The sequence below is a fragment of the Sylvia atricapilla genome, chromosome Z (assembly GCF_009819655.1).
Source record: "Sylvia atricapilla isolate bSylAtr1 chromosome Z, bSylAtr1.pri, whole genome shotgun sequence".
Classification (NCBI taxonomy): domain Eukaryota; kingdom Metazoa; phylum Chordata; class Aves; order Passeriformes; family Sylviidae; genus Sylvia; species Sylvia atricapilla.
In genome coordinates, this window is record NC_089174.1 from 78,039,044 (window position 1) to 78,059,887 (window position 20,844).

At 38.2% G+C, this 20,844-nt stretch overlaps 1 protein-coding gene across 1 annotated transcript in view; it reads left to right on the top strand.

Moving 5' to 3' along the window:
• Window positions 1-20,844, top strand: part of ZSWIM6 (zinc finger SWIM-type containing 6) — a 109,046-nt gene that overhangs the window by 83,432 nt on the left and 4,770 nt on the right. The window contains exons 5-12 of the mRNA XM_066339907.1: window positions 2,260-2,439; window positions 3,934-4,110; window positions 4,411-4,557; window positions 7,418-7,564; window positions 9,767-10,027; window positions 13,842-13,977; window positions 18,432-18,589; window positions 19,161-19,324. Of these exons, the coding sequence (XP_066196004.1) occupies window positions 2,260-2,439; window positions 3,934-4,110; window positions 4,411-4,557; window positions 7,418-7,564; window positions 9,767-10,027; window positions 13,842-13,977; window positions 18,432-18,589; window positions 19,161-19,324 (1,370 nt within the window). The remainder of the gene's footprint in view (window positions 1-2,259; window positions 2,440-3,933; window positions 4,111-4,410; window positions 4,558-7,417; window positions 7,565-9,766; window positions 10,028-13,841; window positions 13,978-18,431; window positions 18,590-19,160; window positions 19,325-20,844) is intronic.

The window sequence follows — 20,844 nt, forward strand, 5'->3', positions numbered from 1 at the left end:
AGCTGTTTGATATCTCAGATGTGCATGCAGCTTTCTCTGAAGTGATAGTGAGCAGGGTGCAGTTGTGGGTTCTATTGAAATTTTAAGTGGTTTGTGAGGGAGTTATTGGAAATACACTCGTTCTTTACATGAAAATTGACTTAGTTCCAGAGACAATTACAATTTCAGAGACTGCTAACAATGTAGTTAGCCTTGCCATAGTTTCCCACATAAAACCACAGATTTTTTAAAGAATTTTGGTCTTTTGGGTTATCTTTGCCCTCTCCTGCCTCACAGAGGTACCATGTGTGGTGGAGTTTCCTTCGGAGCCTGGTGATTCTCTTGCCTCTAGTGTTTCTCAGATGTGGAGGAAAAGAAAAAGGCTACTTACTCTGTCAGGGCATGGTGCAACACAGTAGTGTGTTTTCTGCCTTCATGGATGATTGAAATGCTTACTGAATGGGTTTAAAATCTTCCACTTTGCTTTTGCTTCAGTCTGAAAAAATCTGGTTACAAAGTATTACATTGGTAGGTTGTTGGGGGTTTTGAGGAGGGGAGTGTTTGTTGGTTGGTTATTTGGTTTGTGTGATGGATTTGTTTTGTTTGTGTTTTTTTGTTTGTTTGTTTTGGTGGTGTGGTTTTTTTTGTTAGATGCGAGAAGTATAGTGCAATGCCTTCAAGTGTTACTTGATCTTGAAAACAAATAAGGAAGTCCACAACTGTTCTCCAAAGCTTTCCAATGTGCTGCATCTTGTGTTTTCTTTTCCAGATGGCAAGAAATGTAGTCATTATGTCTTGGGCAGTACTGAATCATTGATGCTTAATAATAAGAACCAGTTGTAATTTGACTCCTTCTGGAGAGTGAAGTGTGCTGGCAAGTGTGTCTAAAGAAAATTATATTATTTGGTTTTGAGAGAAGTTTTATAAGTGATATTGGCCTTATTCACCCCACCATGGCATGTTTCAGACACTTTCCTGAACGCAGTACAGTTGCTGTATTTTATCTACTGTGCAGTAATAAACTGCAGTAGTTCAGTGTCCCTCTGGTGTTCTGAATAGTAACATACCATATTGTGGTTTGGTTTTCAGATTTTTTTTTTATGGCTTCCCCTAACATGTTAGTCTTGAACAGCAGGAAGCTTAACATTAAAAATCATACTGTGTTTCCATTAGCTCTGCTGTGACCTACCTGAGTTACTTTAGGAATGAATGTGATGTGATTCTATGTGTCCTGGGTATCAATTTTGCATTTTTAGTTAGCAGAAGAATCCCAGAATGTGAAATTTGTATTATCCTAGAAGACCCAGCTGTGTTTTCATTCTTTGTTTTTTTCCAGCCTGTCATGAGCATTGTGTAGTCTAAGCATATTCTCCCAATCTCTTTTAGTGTATAAGACACATTCTTAATGAGCAAGTGAACTGTTGCTAAAAAGTACTTTGAGATGTCTTCATGCTTCTGTCAAAGTTTAAGCTGGTGAAGGGACAGCTGATTTAGAGAAAAACTTTTCCATTTCAAAATTGCCACTAGACACCCAGATACATTTATCCTGCTGTGCTGTGTAGTCTCAGGGAGCAGTTTCTGAAGTGGTGCTATGTGGGATATGTCAGCACAAATTAACCTTCCCGTAAAACTCCCTAAACAGAAAATTTAAAACAAACTTTCTAGAGTAAGCAAATTATCAAAATAAAAATGTCTTAGTCCTATCACACTGCACAAAACTATTGTTTACTGGTTATCTGAGACCCAGATGTGTTTGGGAATGAGTTACATGAGTACTTCTGATGTGTTCTGAGTGTGAAAGTACATGTTTATAAAATGCGTGTCTTACTAATGTACTTCTTTGGTTCCGGTAATGCGAAGCTGAAAGATATATAGTTCTCATTAATATAAAACAACATTCACTTCTGATACAAGAATTAAGAAGAAAAATGTGGTTAGTGTAACTTCTGTAGTTTTATGTGAATTTTTTTTTTATTTTGACTGATGTTCCTTTCCGATGAGCCATACACTGGGAGCTCTGGATTTCTAGTACAAAAGCCCTGCGAATGCCTTTTAATTGAGAAGGCTGGCTTGGTACCATCTTTCAGTTGCTTCAGATTGGCCACGCCAGCCCCAAGTGCCTGTGTCAGGAATTCAGTCTGTGTGGTATTAAGCGTAGCTGGGAAGCAAGCAGTGTAGCCTTTGAGTGGAGAAAAAATACATGCTGTAGAATTTTGCAATTAGGCATTGGCTGCTGCATTTTTAATAGAAAACATAATTTAGAAATTTTTTTAAAATCAGGTGCTCTGTGGATGTGTATAGTCTTAAATCCTCACTGCAAGTTGGAGCAGAAGTCCAGTTGGCTAAAACAGCTGAAAAAATGGAACAATGTGGATGTTTGTCCCTGGGAAGATGGAAACCATGGAAATGAGCTGCCCAATTTAACCAATGCTTTGCCTCAGGGTGCAAATGCTAACCAAGGTGAGCCTAAACATATACACTGACTGCAACATATAATATAACTTCTACCTTACACACTCTAGCTATGCAGAATTCAACACTCTTTCCTGGGATAAGTAACTTTCTTGCTGAGGACTGACCAGCCAAAGTCAGTTGTACTAATACTATCTTTGCAGAAAAACGAATAGGTGGTTTTTTATTATACTGAGGCTGTAACATTTTCAGAGCAAGTATTTGTGTTTTGTTAGGTCTTCTGACTCTTTACTTGGTGTTTCTAAATATTGTTGCATGAAAATTGGATGTCCTTGAAGTATGTCGTGTAAAAGCCCATTGTTTCTTTGCTTGACTATAATCTATAATTCCTTCTGGTATTGGGGTTTTTATTTTGTTGGCAGTTACAAAGTCTTACTAGCTGTTTAAAGAGGGATCTGTTTAACCTCCATTAAACTTGTATGTGAGAAACTTAGATCATCTGTCTGTGGGATGTGCTCTGTATGTGCTGTCTGCATTACTAGGTGTGTGGAGGATGCAGCTGCAATGCTGCCATGTTGGAGGAGGTGTCTTTTTGTACTTGATATCATGCTTTCTAATCTAAAATGTGATTATTAGATCTGACAGAAGCTTTGTACAGTCCTATTCAAACAAAGATGACTTCCAATAACTAGGCAAAGTGCAGGGTGTTTTTGCAGGTAAACTAATGATAATCCTCAGACCATCAGTAATGATACATGTTGCATACAGTTGCAGTAAAGTTTAAATTGCTTGATAGGTGTCAGATCTGCTCTTAGTTTTTTGTTGTTTCTTTTTCTTGCAAGATCACCTGTGAAAGAAAAAAATTGGTTCATTATTAAATTTCACAGCCAGGAAGATAAGTTCATTCAGCAAATGACTCCTTATGGAGGTATTTTGCTTGCTTATCATATTCAGACTAACCTGGGCAGGGTGTTGATAACTCTAACGTGGCTTCTGAACACTGATAGATGTCACTAGAGAAGGAAGATGTCCAATGAGGATTATGTCACCCCCATGGCTTCAGGACCTCACTTTATTAATAGTATTTGTATACATTCGTGATCAACAAAGTTATACAAGTGCTTAAAGTTAGTGTCACTTCTCAGAAAGAAAAACTAGGATATTTTTATGCAGCTTGTCCCTCCTTCCTTCTGACGGCTGTCGATCTAAGGAGAGACACTGGGGATGCTTGAGTGCCATATACTTTGTAGTTTGTACATGCTGTTGAATATACTTCACCTCTGGCAGTTCTCTGTGCAAAGGCCATCAGCCATGCTGGTTTCTAGATCTCTCTCTGACTGCAAGATGATTGGCACACCGAGCTCTTGGGTAATAATAGGGTGTGAAATGTCATCTCCGGGCTGCTTGGTGGAGAGGGGGCAAGGCAGACTGCCATTGGCTGGGGGTTGGTGAATAGGCACAAGACAGGAATACTGTGAATGGCTGATTCATGTATGAATGAGTAAAAGCTGATGCAGCTTTCTAAACCTGTAAAAATGACAGATTCATCGAACAGGCCACATCGGACAGTGTTTACTCGAGCCATTGAGGCATGCGATCTGCACTGGCAGGACAGCCACTTACAGCACATTATCAGCAGTGACCTGTACACCAACTACTGTTACCATGACGACACTGAAAACTTGCTCTTTGACTCTCAGGGGTGGCCCCTCTGGCATGGTAAGTGGCTAAACCGGAAAGATGTTTCCATGACTTGGTGCTTTGTTCATTTTCTGTGGCATTATTTTGAGGGGAGAGGTGGTGGGGAGATGGGTGAAAAGCCTGTCAAAAAAGAGCAGAGGCTCCCTTGAAATGTTGGCTCAGAAGTAGTCCTTTAAGTCTCTCTTTCATAGTTTTAAAAACAAAACAAAACAAAACAGAAAAAAATTGAACCAGAAAAGCCCTTTTGAGTAACCTAGCAAAACAGGCCATTGCATTTATGGAGACATTGCTATTCTTCAGTTATTTTTTCTGTTTTAGAACATGTTCCTACAGCCTGTGCGAGGGTGGATGCATTACGATCTCATGGATACCCACGAGAAGCACTGAGGCTAGCAATAGCTATTGTTAATACACTAAGGAGGCAGCAGCAGAAACAGCTGGAAATGTTCCGGGCTCAGAAGAAAGGTAAATGTGGGGAAGAGGAGGGCAAAGGGCACGGAAGTTTACAGTAACACCAGGAAATTCACATGAGGAAACTTGTTTTGAAACTAAAGTGAAAGAGATTACTTTTAACTCTTCAGTCTGGATAGTGGTAATGTCACATTCTGGATGTCAGAGGTTTTCTGTAAACTGTGTTCTGAGCTGTGCAGAGCTCTTACCAGCCTTCTCTAATATAGACAGCATGATAGGGCTTTATTCCAATCAGAGTTTTTGGTTGTACAATGAAAACCTTGTTTACAGGTTTTTGAACAAAATTTGCATTTGGCATGTCAGGTATTTAATTTTTTCTCTGATCTATAATTTTACTGAGCTTTATATTTTGAGGAATAAGCCTAAAGCTGAAGTGGAGGGTGACAATGAGGCGAAGTCTGAACTACAAAAATTCATCAAATTTAGCGGTGTATTCTAAGAGAATCTCTTAAATGCTTAAAATTTTAGTTTCTCTGAATACAGGGGGATTGAGTTTTTGTGGGGGTGTTTTTTGTGGGTTTTTTTTTTTCTTTTTTGGGTTGTTTGATCGTCTGGGATTTTTTTGGTCTTTTTGTTTCATTTTCTTTAACACTGTTTTTATAAAATAGTTTGTGTTATGTTTTTGTATTTTTCCACTGAGCACTACCATTGTTTTTATTTTCAAGGGGTGTTCTTCTTCAGATATAGTTTCTGTGGCACATGGTCCTTGCAACCCAGAATAGTTCTGCTCTGAGCCTTTGTAGTTTGAAGAGGCAGTGGAAGAAGGGGGTGGCTTTGTTGTAGAAGAGTGCACATGGAAAAACTAGAATTACTTTCTCAACTGCTAGACTATTCCTTTCATTCAAATTTTATTTTAGGTCTCCTAGGTTATTCTAAACTATGTGTATCCTCATGCATTGTAGTCAAAAATACCAGTGTGAAATCATACATGTAAATTTTTCAAGTGTGCCTACCAGAAAAGATGTTTTCCCAGAAGTGAGCATTTAGAAGACAAGATATGGACCTAGCTGAAAAAAATTCAGCTGCAGTTCCTATGTGCCTCTGTATTTTTTTTCCATAGAACCAACGAGTAAGTATTTTTTTGAACACTGTTGTTAAGAAGGGTGTGCCTGTGTCAGTGTGTGTATTCATACTACTGGCAGGTGTGAGGAGTCTGTTGCAAGTGTGCTGGTTGCAATAGTGCTCCTTTTTATTCCCAGTTGCTACTGTGCAGCATTTAGACATTCAGTACCTCTGTTAAAATCCTTTCCTTGTGAGCAGTTTCTGTAGCTATCACCTAATATTCTGTTACCATTTAAAAAGAGTGTATGAAATGTGATCCATCCTGCCCTGAAACAAAGTAGTTTGTTGTTTCTGTGTTGTCACTCACTGCTTTTTTTTATTTTTTTAATCTCGGGGAATTTTTAAAATACTCTTTTCATACTGTAAAGTGTGCTGGTTTCTATAACCAGAGGCAAACTGCAGCTACAGCTCAGTTTTAGGCTTTTGTTCAGCAAACAAACACCGCATGCATCTTGCTTAGCTTTTTTTCATGTGACTGATCTGATGTCCATGGAGGCACTTCTGTGATTTTAAGTTAAATGTCCCTGATGAGATGATTGAAGCCTTTGGTTGGCATGACACAAGAGAAGCTCATAAGTAGCCACAACAGACTAAATAGAACAAAGTGAATCAGTAAGAAGGCACCCTAATGAATCCTTCTTGGGAATATTCCTTACTTCTGCCTGTTGCCTTCAGTGTGTGCTATTTGTTAGAAATGCAGTGATTTACTTGTTTTTTTTCATATTACATACCAATGGATTCTTAAAAAAATCTCTTCCATCCTGACTGTTAATTTGTAGCCCCACACATTTAAATAGGAGGAAGCAGGACTTAAAACTTTAATGCACATGGTTATCAGATATATAATGCTTTGTAAACAGGAGACAGTGAAGGTAGGTGCAAGTTAATGTGTCACAGGCAGAGAAGCAGAGCAGCCATAATGGCTTGTATATAGTTTTTAAAGGGTAGTCAATAATGCATCTGATCTCTCTGAGTTTACTTTTGTCTACATGTCTAGGAGGAAAAAAGCTGGGAGTCAAAGGGGAGTTGTTGCCACATGATGTGGATTTGGGGAATTGGTAATACCTGTTAACACAATCACACTTGCTCCAATTCCACTTAACATTTTTTCTGTGTTCTAAGTAATGGGTAAGGGCTACAGAAAAATATTGATGGCGGTATTTGAGGACTAAAATCTTAAAATTATCAGAATACACTTGATCCTATTAAAAGACAATTTTTTTCTTGTATATCTTATTTAAACATTTGATTCCTTTTCTTTTTTTAGAGTAAGTGTCATCCTGAGTTTGGTGCAGAGAGAGAGCTGCTGGATAAATTTATGAAATTGGAACATTTTAGAATATTTTCATTTATTTCAGTTGCATCAGATAACTTAAAAATGTAAAAAGGAAACTGTGTCTTTCTGAGTGAGGAAATTGTTGTAATATTTTACCAAAAAAGTCTTTGTTGTAATTCTTCAGGCAGATATTTTCAGAAGAGTTCTAGTAGTATCAAGGAAGAGATTTCAAAAGACATTGCCACTGAAATTTTTGACCCATAATACACTTTGCTAGTTCTCATAAAGTTTGGCTTCCATTCTTTCTCTTTTCTTATTCCTCATTTACATATTCACCAAGGGCAGTTTATTCACCCTGAATGATACAATTTTCTATTTCTATGCAGAAGCTACTGGAAATACTTTGTATTTTATACTGAGAGCATTTTAAGCAGTTCTACTCGTGTAATTGTTTTCATGGGCTAACATGAGCTCTTTTCCCCTCCTTCCCTCCTCTGTGTGTGTTTTTTGCCACAGAACTGCTCCACAGGGGAGTAACCTCAATAACAAATCTTGAAGGCTGGGTGGGACACCCTTTGGACCCCATTGGTACCCTTTTTGGTAGCCTGATGGAAGCCTGCAGGGTGGATGATGACAGCTTCCATGGATTCTCCGATTTCACGGGTAAGATGAAGCAAATGCAGCAGTCTGGTACATTTCTTCATTTACTGAAGGTATTTTTCTGTCTCGCCTTTTTGAATCAGTTTCAAAGTCACTGTTTCCATAGTATAACAACTCACTTTTGTATACCTTAGGAAGACACAAGGGGGAGAAAACATTTAAACTAAGAAAGCAATTAAAAGTTACCAGTTAATCATTCTTGAAGAAAATTCCATATTTCATGTTTGAAGTAAAACTCAGTATGACTTTGTAGCAGCGGTCTTCTCCACATACACTGCACTGTCCTCTTTCTGAGAAATTGCAGGAAATCACAGGATCACAGAATTGCTAAGTATGGAAGGCACCTCTGGGGATCATGTAGTCCACCTGGTCTGCTTGTAGCAGGATCACCCAGAGCAGCATGTTGCTCAGATCTGTGTCCGTTTGGGTTCTGAATAACTTCAGGAGTGAGGACTATACAACCTTCCAGGGCAACCTCCTGCAGTGTTCAACCACCCTCATGGTTAAAAAGTGTTTTCTTATGCTCAGATGGAATTTCCTGTATTTCAGTTTGTGCCCATTGCCTCTTGTCCTGTCACAGGATACCACTGAGAAGAGTCTGGCACTGTCTTCTTTACATTCTCCCATCAGATATTTATACATTTTGGTAAGATCCTCCTGAGCCCTCTCTTTTCCAGGCTAAATAATCCCACCTCTCTCACTCTGATTATATGAGAGATGCTGTAGTCCCTTAACCATCTTCGTTTTTCCACACTGGATCTCCTACAGCATGCCCATATGCTGAGGAGCCCACAGCTGGACACAGCACTCCAGATGTGGGCTCAGTAGTGCTAAGCAGATGGGCAAGATCACCTCCCTCAACCTGCTGGGAACACTCCTAAGTACAGCCCTGGATGTTATTAGATTTCTACAGTGTACATAGTAATCCAAAACAATGACAAAACACTTAAGATGCATAACATACATAGTCCAAAAATGTAGGAGTTGGAAAGTAATGTTGCTATATTGATACATGATTTAGGATGAGGATAGGGTATGTACAACCATTTCAATTTCAATATTTGCTCCCCAGGATTTTAACTGATTAATTCCTTATTGTCAGTCTCTTTCCACCTTTGCGGTAACTTCTTAACACCACTAGTGTGGACAGAAATTGGAATCGTTATTTTACCTGAAGCTCTTTTATGTATACATCCACGATCTTCTTGGGGCTTTGCCTCAAAACTGCTTTTATTCAATTAGATTTTCTTCAGTAAATTTCTGCTCTCTTACCAACCAGTTCTGGAAAAACTTGCAATTAAAAAATTGGAAATCAGATTCTCTGCTGTTTCTAAAAAAACAAAAGAACTCCATGAAATAAAACTGTGTGTGCTGAAAAGTAACTTCCTTTTGCACAAGGCGTATGCAATCTTCCAAGTGAACTCAGCCTTTCCATTTGTTGCAGTTGCCCATCTCCTTACATCTGACAGTTACAACTTTTTGTTCCCAATTAGACTGTAAAATTAGATTGTAAAATGCTACAAGCTGGAATAGTATTTTGTCATATGTTGTATCTGTGAAGTGCCAGATGAATTGGTAGCACTCTTTAAAACAGTTTATGGCTTGGCCTGTGTGGAATTTGCTTGTAATTGTTACTCAAAGTAGGACTTCTAATGTTAACAATATGCATTTTTATCATAAACAGAAGTGTAAGAAATTAAAAACCTGAAAAGAGTGCTAGCAAACAGAGCATGTATTAAAAGTGTGGAGTTCCAGGGCCTATTGTATTTGCACAATCCTAAAAGCTTCAACTGACATCTACATAGGTGTAAAAACACTTTTCCCTTCCTCTTGCACTTCAGGGCTTTAAGGAAATACAGAAATGGGTAGGGAAGGAAATTGGAATGGATCTTGCAATTTTGGCCTTATTAACACAAAGCTGGAGGAACTACCTTTTTTAAAATCCATGCAGTTTAAAAAAAAGAAAACTTTTATTTTTACTTTTGTAGGTTATTTAAAGCCAGATTCTTTTTGTGTATTTCTGCTATGTGGAATCAGATGATGTATTTTAGATTGGAGTGTTGTATTTTGAGACTAGCTAATAATTTAAATAATTTTAAAAAATTAATGCTAACAGTGGAAGCTTTTGTGTATGTAGCATTGTAGGCAGATTAAGAGTTAAAATGGTTTGCTGATGTGTTTTCCTCTCTCTGTCACCTCTTACAGAGAACCTGGGGCAATGCAAATCTCTGGAGTACCAGCACCTGCCTGCACACAAGTTCTTAGAGGAAGGGGAATCTTACTTAACGCTGGCTGTGGAAGTAGCATTGATAGGGCTGGGACAGCAGCGAATAATGCCAGACGGCTTGTATGCACAAGAGAAGGTTTGTCGAAATGAGGAGCAGCTCATTTCTAAGCTACAGGAAATTGAATTGGATGATACTCTGGTGAAGATTTTTCGAAAACAAGCAGTCTTCCTATTAGAAGGTAGCTGAATATAGATGCTAAGTGCTTCTCTAAACTGTCTCCACTTACACAAGCACACTGAACTAGTGTTCCTTTGGAAACTGCCTTACATGCTTCAGATGGTTTTTTTGCTTAGAACTCCATGAAAGTTTTTATCAAGTCTTATGAAAATTGGCATACTTTAGATATCACATGACTGTAGAGATAAGGCTTATACTGACCTGTAAACCTTTTGGTTTAATTTTGAAGTGAATACACTTTGTTCTTTACATTTGTTGCATGTCATAATCTCAATAATCTGATTATACACTCCAAACTAACTAATATATAATCCACACGTAAGTTATCAACAGTTCCCAGATATCAAAATTGTAATTATTCCTTGTATTGTGCCAAAGGAACTATACTGGTAGCTTTATAAATGTGTGAAGATTTTGACCACATTGCCCAAGTGAATTGCTCAGAAAATTCACTTAAAATTGCTGAGGCAGAAATGCAACATTTTATTTTTGAAAACAGAAAACAACTTGCCTTTGACGTTTATGTTATAGGTGTAAATAAAAATATTTGATCAAATATTGATCAAATATTGTGGCTTCAGGTCTGGTATGGTGCCTAAGTTATGATGATGACATACAGTTTGTGTTTTGGAATTAGGCAGTATTGAAATAAAATCTGTATAAATGCATACTTTGCCTTGACTTTTAAAAAGGCTAAACATATCAGACTTAAGCATCATGTTCAGAGAGTGATGTCACAGATTCCAAGGTTGTCTTTCTGTTTTTTGTTCTTGAATGGAAGAAAAAACTTCTGGGGAACAAATTAGCCTAAGGCATAGTCCAGGTTTTGAGTGCATGCACATGGCTTGAAGGGGAGTGTGGTACTGCCCTAGGTAAGTTGTGAAATTGTTACATAGCAGTCAGGTTTTGCACTGTTTTTGTGACACATTCGTCTTTTAAAACTTTGTATTTTATGGAAGAGGTGCAATATGTTGCTTAGGGTTCCCAGATGTAACTCACTGTTTTTGCCTAGATTTGAAACTGAAGAGAAGCTGCAACACAGGGAAGATTTCCATCATGGTGTGTCTGTACTGGTGCTTTATGGCCTATGCACAAGAAAAGCTACTGTATAGATCTAGCTGTTAACATGCAGGATGTCTCTGCATAAGAAAATCAGATTGCTGCATCTGTTTACTAGTAAGGATGCTTTATGAGGAAAAGGCAGGATTTCTCTGACATACTCTCTGATAATTCAGTTTACTACTTTGATCACTGAAATTCTTTTAATATTTTCTTAGAGTAGTAAACAATTGATCATGGCAGGAAGTCTGCTAATAAAACTGCCAAAAAAATTACCATTGTGAGCAATGTGCTGCAGTTGTCTTGCATTAGTGTGTGTGATGAGAAATCTGGCTTTCCCTGCAGTAGTTTCAGTTTACTCCACGTTAGGCAGAAACTGCAAGTTTACATGGGGGAAAAGCTGTCCAGTGATTTAAGATGCTGATCATTCCAATTGTAAATTTTTAGTTGAAATTCGGTGGATACAATAAAGAAAACTTAATCCAATATTAAGCTGATTTCTGTGCTGTTAATGCAGATTAATGCATGCTGTGTGTAGCTACCATTTGAGCATGTGGGAAAGCACAACATAAGACTGTTTTGCAAGGACTGCTCTGTTTTTTTGTTTGACTGCTAAGTCAGTGGCAGAATATATTTTCATATAAATGCTTTGTCATGTATTCTTTGTGTCCTGACTGAGTTTCTGACTGGACCACCAACTGGCAAATATACAAACAAATGGCTTCTTTCATTCAAGCAATGCCAGCTAGATTTGAAAGGCTTTCAACTTCATTTCAAATGATTATGAGACACATTGTCACCTACTAAATCGTCATTGACATTTCCTTTGCAATCAGCCCTGGTCTTTAGAAATGCCCACCTATGGAGTTCAGAATTTTTTCATGCCTAGTGATTTCTATCCTCCATTTTGTGCTAAGGCTGCTGTGAAAAATGTTGCTGAAACAAAACTGAACTCACACAGCTAGCCAGCTAGCCATCCGTCCATCCATCCATCCATCCTGTCAGGTAGAATGGGTTGGAGTCATAATAGAAGTAGTAGTAGCTTCTGGGACCGCTGGATGCTATCTATGCAATAATTGTCCAGTAATATTTAATACAAGATTCTTACTCTGTATCTTGCAGCTTTTATTGCTTGAACCTCTTGTCACTGAAGTCAGAAAACTGTTTGACACCATTTTCCTATTAACAGCAATAACAGTCTTAAATGTGCAGAAAAAATGTAGGAATAGGATTCATGTGTACTGTGAACATTTGAAACTCAGCAAGTTAATAGTTGCATTTAAGATTATTGTTATTGTCTGTCATGATGCAGCTGTTATCAAGTTGAAATCTACACCTTACTGAGAGAGAAAAATCCATTGCCCCAATAATAGGGATTGTTTTCACATAAATAAAATAGATTTTTAAAATCTTGTGCGTATACTGGATTAACAACCAGCTTTGGTGCCCAGTCCGACCTTATGTCTATCATCATAGAATTGTTCAGGTTGGAATAGTATCACTGAGTCCAGCCATTAAGCCAGCCACCACTGTGTTCACCACTAAACCATGTCCCTGAGTGACACATCCACACTTAACTTGAACGCTTCCAATGTTGGTGATTCCACCACTCGCCTGGGCAGCCTATTCCAATGCCTAACCACCCTTTTAGTTAAGAAGTTTTCCTAATATCCAGTCTGACCTTGCCTGGCACAATCTGAAGCCACTTCCTTTCATCCTGTCTCTGGTTGCCTGGGGCTTTTCAGGCATGTGTAGAGAATCATTAGGTCACCCCTGAGCCTCCATTTCTGCAGAATAAACACCCCCAGCTCCCTCAGCTGCTCCTCACAGCACTGCTGCTCCAGACCCTTCCCCAGCTCCATTGCCCTTCTCTGGACTCTCTCCAGCCCCTCAGTGTCTGTCTTGCAGTGAGGGCCCAGAACTGGACACAGCACTCGAGGTGTGGCCTCAGCAGTGCCCAGCACAGGGGGACAATCCCTGCCCTGCTCCTGCTGCCCACACCATTGCTGATCCAGGCCAGGATGCCATTGGCCTTCTTGGCCCCCTGGGCACAGCCTGGATCATGTTGCCAGCATCCTGAGCTCCTTTTCCACTAAGCAGTTTTCCAGTTACTCTCTCCTCAGCCTGTGGAGCTTCCTGGGGCTGTTGTGACCCAAGGGCAGGACCTGGGATTTGAGTCATGATCACATCCAGACCAAAAAGTTATTTAAATGCCAATGTAAGGTGAGATATTTGAGCGATCAGGTGCTGCTGTGGTGATTGGTCATGTCATTTCAATTAAAGATTTTTTCTATGGTCATCATTCTTTTTTTCCTGGTGAATTTGTGATAAAGCAATGTCACACCAACAGGGTACATAGGTATTAATGTGCATAATATAACGGTGGATGTGTGGAGGCCAAGCTAGAATTGTGACTTTCTACTTTTGCATACCAGGCTTGCGGAATAGGCTCATGGAATACTGTAACTATTCTGTCATTTCTATAAGCACTTGGAGTGTGTTTAGTATTACACAATTTGCAGTCTGTCTTGTTTTCCTAAATAATACATGGTATTTAACATAACAATATAACACATTTTGTATATGTGATGTGTTATCTGTTTCACTGAAAATAGCAATGTAGCTTCACCTTTTGTGCAGCAGGCTCTATCTTTGAATACCACTTCTAGCTGAAGGTGTACTGAGTGCTTTTAAAGGTTCAGAAGTTGGGGTTTAGCTTTTGGTAAAGACTGACATTCTGTTTCTCTCTCCTTCAGGTGGACCATATAGTGGCTTAGGTGAAGTCATCCATCGAGAGAGTGTTCCAATGCACACATTTGCCAAGTATCTCTTCACCTCTCTCCTACCTCATGATGCTGAATTGGCATACAAAACTGCACTGAGAGCCATGCGGTACGTGTTCATGAGTTGTCTGTAAAAAACACTAGTAGTGGATGTGGAAAGGGGGAAAAAGTTTGGTAACCGAGACCTAGTCTCTTTTTCTAAAATCTGCATTCTTCCATTCAAGGAGTCAAGGAGGTAGTGTTTTGGTTCTGTCATCTATAAAAGTAAATGACATCTGTAGTAACTATATTATGATAATTTATAAATATCCAATTAGTCTTTCTTTTGATTTGTAAAACAGAGTTTTCTATTTCAAACACTTCTAGAATCCCACACCTGGGGCACAAGATTTTGTGTTAAAAAGCCGCTCTAGCACATGCATTCTTCCTCCCAGTCATGTGGCTGTGTGTGTATGATGGTATTGGTAATGAAATAAGGAAAGGGGTATTTCACCATAAGTCTCAGAATTGTTTGCTGTTTAGTCTGCTCAGCAGGACAATTTGTTTCACCTGCCTTCTTTATGAATTGACTCTCAACAAGCAGAGCCTTTACATTTTTTAGTGCTTCATAGCATCTTAGCCTTTTCTGGGTGCATGTTGAGATCTAAATGGAGTATGTTCGTTGATAACAAAATGTCTAGTTTCTGTTCCATTTGTCTTCAGTAATGAGGAAAAAGATGTTTCTCAGGAAGTGTTCAGTCTCTGTATTTGGGCAGATTGGTAATGATACCTAAGAAAAGACTTCTGAATGAGTTTTCAAGGACTTGAATTATTAGTGGTAAAACTGGTGTCTGCATAGAATGCAGGGAAGAAGGTGGTCCCATCTGAATTGTCTGCTCCCTATCAAGAACCTAGTAATAGACACAACTGAATACTAAGAGCAGTCAAATCTTAGATTATAAAAAAAAAATAAAATTTGTGTTTTCTTGGTCATTGTCACCAAGCATGATTGCACAGTGATTGAAGGACATCCTATCCACATGAAAGAGTATTTAGTTTCATCAACCAGGTTGTGTCTGTGTGGTTTGGAGGTTTTTATACTGGATCTACTCTCTCCAAAAAGCTAAATAGGAAGAAAATAATTCTTACGTTCAAAGGACTGAATGGAAAGCCCTGCATAAAGGCCAAAATATAGCTGTCTGTTTAAGCCTAAGGTCTGCTTAGCCTGGTGTGTATTTTCCTGCTTCCAAAAAAGAGTATTTAGTAATGGATGTTATGGGAGGAGTTTGAAAAATGTGGAGAGTGGCCTTACATACATACTGGTTACAATTAGCATTTTAGGAAATAGATTGAGAAGACAAAATTACATTACTGATGAACTGTTGAGGACATTCAAAGGTATGATCAGAAAGCTACCTGAGCCACTTACATTTGTTAGTCATCTTTTATCTCAAACTAAGTACATCAGTAACTGATTATTTCAGTACAGGAAGATAGTACAAAATTTGATACTTGAGGGGTTTTTGGTTGGTTTGGTTTGGTTTTGTTTGTGTTTCTTTGGTTGGTTTGGTTGTGTTGGGTTTGGTTTTGGGTTTTTTGTAAGGAAAAAAAGTTAATTATTTTATAAGACATACTTGTGTCTTGTATTTACTTTCAGTTACTACCTCAAGTATTTTTCAAGAGGTAGTTTGTATAGATTTTTCCTCCTTAAACTGAACTGTTGAAATGATCCTCCAAGACGGAAGTCATCATCCATCAGCAGCTTTCCTGACTGCCTCAGGAGTCAATCTGCAGTTTTGTTTGAACAGGGATTTTCCCAGGAACCTGTAATAGCTGAAAACTTCTTTTTTGGAAGTTTCCTTTTTCAACTAGAAAAATAAGCAAAACACTGAAAGATCCAAATGATGAAATTTTGAGTTAGTCTTGGGTTGCCCCAGCCCTCATTTGCTATAAAGCTGTCATCTCAACCAAACATCTCAAGCTGGCAGCTGTTCTTAAATAGACCAGTATAAGAAAGAATATTTTTTTTTGTTTTCATTTGGTAAAATCACAGGAGACATCAGTGTAATCATGGCTGTTTTCCCTCCATTTTTTCATTGCTTTATAAGACAGATAGCCCTAGACAGCAATTGTTCATTTTGTAGTTTGATATTTGGCACTCTTCAGAAATGTGGACTGCTATCTTGAACTGTGGTGATGGCAGATTTAGACACTTTCTATTCCATGTCTCTTTCTGCATTTTTGTGCACTTCTTAAATTCTTCTGAAGATGGACGATTATTTTTTCCATTCACGCCAAAATGTTAGTTCAGTGAATAAATGACTCCCAATACAAACCCCTTCTTGAGGGGACAAGATTAAAGCAAACATGAAGATTGAATGTCTGTCTCATGGCTGAGAGGTTGAATAGGTCAGAAGATGAAAACTTGAACATCTTGTCTTCTGTGGGAGGGGGGAAGTGGCTGTGGAAAGGACAGAAATCCTGTGTGGAAGTTAGTAAAGGTGCTGCATGGAAATCTCTACAGCTGCTCATGCTTTTAGAAGTGAAGTTTCTTTACTCACATCAGCTACTTTAAAAGTTAATTTCCCGAGATCCCAGCTAGTTGCTCTTCATACGGGAGTGTTTAGTGTCAGTCTACATATAAGTCTACATGGGTCAATTACCAGCAGTTCAGGAGTATTTAACCTCTCTGTATTCAAAAACACCTGCTGCTGTGTAATTTTTTGAATTCAATTTTAGTGTATGGAACACTTAATATGAAATAAAGGGAAACTGAGACCACAAAGCCTTTCTTGTATGCACCTGAGGTCTGCAAGGATGGGGTTGTGTGCAGTCCTTGATGGTTGTTTCTGTCTGCAGTTTTCCGCTTGCAGCACTGAAACTTACAGAGCATAGCCTTGGAGAACATGGATCTGCAGTGACCTAGTTGACTGCTCACTTGGAATCTGAACTTGAATATTTGGCTTAGTTTGGCTTGATCCCTTTTAAGCCTGAATTTCAGCCAGGCTTTGGGAGCCATACTTTAATGTTGATGTTTAATTACAAGGTAGCTTTGCTAAAACCCAACTAAATAATTGATGTTTCAAAGGGGAAAAAACCGTTAAGAATGCCAAATTTACTTGTGCTTTTCTGGTGTTCCTTGACCTTGCCAAAATTGTGTGAAAGCCACCAATTCACAACAGCATTTCTTTTCACAGCAAAAGAGCACAGAAGCTGGCAGTGACATTCAAAGTGACAAAAGGTTTCTCCAAAACAGCCTTTCTTTCATGCTTTTTGTCTATTTCTCATAACCTGCTAATCCCTTTCTTCATTTAATAGTTGGGATCTTTTCTGTTCATTGAAGCTGTCTTATAATGCACCTCTGCAACCTCACTCTATGCTTGGAAAAAATCAGCTTTAGAATATGTTTATAAAGAGGTGTCTTAGTGCTGCTAGAGAATAGATTTGACTTGATACAAGAGGGTGTTTTCATATTTTCATGCACTTACATGTGTGTGATAGTTATTTGGATTGTGTGCTATATTTTTATGTGCCTCCTAGATGTCTTCCCATATATTCAAAATCACCTTTCTCAGTAAATTCTTAAATATATTGCTATACTATATTATTAGTATACTAATGTATCATATGCTTCAGGAATCTTAAAAAAACCTGATGGAACTTAAATCCATCTTGATGAAAAAAAAAAAAAAAAAAAAAAAAGGACATACTCCACAGCTGCTTACAGAGCATAGGTATTTATTTAAGAATTTTTAACTTACATTTAAATGTGCTTATTCTGTAAGAAATAGTCTTATAGTCTTGTCACTGAAAAAACACAATGTATTGAATTTTCAGTGTTCAGTAGTTGAAGTTTTGTTGACAAAAGGGATGCAACTTCTTGATCCTCACAGATCACTTCCTTCTAAAAAATCACGTGCATATGAAAGCTGGTAGAAACAGACCTCACATACTAAGAGACATCAAGAAACTAAGCACTGGAAAAGCTTTTCTTCTGGACATTGCCTTGTTACTATTTCTCTAACCATTCATATGCTGAAACTATGGTTAAGTGTGTTGAAATAAAAGCCTATTTTTGTTGACTCCTACTTTTTGTACTGACATTTATAGAGTAGCTGGTGTACTCTCTGTATCTAGTCTATTGCAAGGACAATGATGTTAGTCTTTACTCGGGACTTCATTTGGATTATAGTAATCAACAACACAGTAATTTGAATTTTTTAAGTATGAATACTTCTTGTTGGATAACACTATTGTTGATCGATAAATACTAAATAAGAAAATGGAGTCTGAAAATAATTTTAAAGGAAACTTTTCTGTAACTGCTGTTTGTGACCCTAACATTAGATTATGGTACATTATAAAATATTGTTAGGTTAAAAATGCCTATTGATGTAGGAAAATTTGGCAAGTTGACTTTTGAGATTACTCAAGAAGAGAAGTGGTTTTCCAATATTTTTTTTTCTGAAACTGAAGAAGCATATTTCATAGACAATACCAAGAATTCTTGCAGCTTTAATTTAGCTCATGTGCAACCAAATGTAGTAGTAATTTAATGAAAGATGAATTGATTTCTTATTTCAGGCTGCTGGTACTGGAATCTACAGCTCCTTCAGGAGACCTGTCCCGCCCTCACCACATAGCATCCGTTGTTCCAAACCGGTATCCGCGCTGGTTCACCCTAAGTCATATCGAATCCCAGCAGTGTGAGCTGGCATCAACCATGCTGACAGCAGCCAAAGGTACACTGCTGTCAGTTACGTACTCAACTAAACATGTGCTTTTAATATTGCATGGGTAAACAGATCATAGAACTTGTGTTTAGGAGTCCAGATCACAGTCTAGCAGTAGTTTGATATAGGTACAACAAGACAAGCTGAACTGGCTTAAAACTGTCATATAATTTTCTAGCAAAGTTAATTTAGTTAGCTGGTAGCTAGATGAGCTTGGTATGAGGGTGATGGGACAGCTTTTTGTTCTCCTGACACATGACATTGACTATGAGACACAGATGTGGACAAGTCAGTTTTAAAAGTCACAAATCAGAGTGATATTTATTAAATAAATACTTATTAAATAAATATTTAAGAATTCACAGTGCAGAGTGTCCCTGCACTGCACTTACACTTTCAGACAGAGGAGTTTGTGGTCTCTTACATCTTTAATTCATTTAATTATTGAAGGTTTCTGGAAACAGAGTGTGTATCATTGAAACCTCATACTATTGCGTAGCAATGTCAAACTCAGTTAGAATGGATCTCTGAGTGTTTTGGGAGCTTGTTCCATGTTGGTGATTCTGTTTACACCTTGCAGGGGATGTTCGGAGACTGGAAACAGTGTTAGAATCCATCCAGAAAAATATCCACTCCTCCTCACACATCTTCAAACTTGCCCAGGATGCATTTAAAATAGCAACACTCATGGACAGCTTGCCAGACATAACTCTTCTGAAAGTTTCTCTGGAGTTGGGCCTTCAGGTATTTCCCTCATTTCTTGTTATTATAATTGAAAAAAGAAATTTGATGCAGTGTTGGTGCACGTAGCTTTTAAGCACTGGAAAAGGTACTGTTTTTGGACTCTGTCTAAACTTGATTTTAAGTTCTGTTTTCTAATACAAAGGTTAATGTACTGTTAAACACAGACCAAGAATCTGCAAAGCTCCTTTGTGCCATTCAGGTGGAATGCAGAGTTGGCATTTGCTGACTGCGCTCTTCAGTTCAGGGGTGAGAGATGACCAGTGTGGTGGGTTCAGGATTATGTGTAGGACTGGGTAGAAAGTAAAATTACTCTGCTTGACAGAAATGCACTGTATTTTGTGTGGTCTCCAGGGTTTTTTTTCCTTTTCTTTCTCTTCCTTTCCCCTAAATGAGAACTGGTACATGCTTGTTGAAAGCCAAGGTCAACCATAATGACTGGTTGCTAAGGCAGAGCATGTTGACAACGGCCCTCTCACTTCCATCAAAGTTCTGTACTCCACAAGCTATGGTATAGTCAGATACATCTGAGTGTGCTTGAGGTGTACAAGTACTGCAAATCAGTTTTCAGACTCTGAGGAGGGACTTTGCAACCTGAAAAGAGATGGCCAAGTAGTAGTATTACCTGACACTTTTGAATCTTGGAGGTTATGCAGTTCATTTCAACAAAGATAAATACCTCTATCCCTCTTCAGGGAATTCTGAAAAAAACATACAAAGATCAGAAAGCCATTTATTACTTTGCTTCAGTAAATAAAGCTCCAAATAATTCTGGGGAAGAATATTTTCCCAGTTGTTTCTTATGCTGAAGAAAGGTACTAAAATCTTTAATAAAAAATCTGAGGGTTTTGTATGCTTTGTTAGGCTTTCATCTTTCCATGGTCACTGTGGAAATCTGTTTCATTTGCCTTAAATGTTTATGTGAGAGAGAGAGAAAAATCCTTACAATTCCCCTATGTGTCACCTCAAGCTTTCATGAAGTATCGTTCTGTGGAAACAGCACACTTTGGCTTTTAGTGTATTCATGAATACTCTTTTGTGGTTAACAGTGTCATCAGAGAATCTTCAGCAAGGTCTAGTGAAACCAACCACAGACCAAACTAACTAGAACTGTTGTAAAATTTGCTCGCTGTCCTGTTCTGAGCTTACCAAAGGTGTTTTAAGAATCTTAAAGATTTGTTTTCCAGAAAAAGATGCATTCCAGTTTTCTGGTAGTAATTCTCAGCTGTGTAGTTTCTAACAGTAACACTTTCCTGCAAGAAAGTGTCAGCACTGCCTCTAGTGGCCTACGGATGATTCCCCCTTCTTTTCTCCTCAACTTAATTGTAATTAGGTTGTCTGTATTCAGGATCTCCTACCTGACTGCTTAAAACAATTATATGGCCCTGGAATATCACACTATGGTTACCCGTAGTACCGATATTACCAACTTGTGCATAGAGGGAGGAGATGTTATGTAATTTAATTCTAATAATTGATTGCTGGTTTTTCTTGTTTAAGAGAAGGCTTTTTTCTGGGATTTT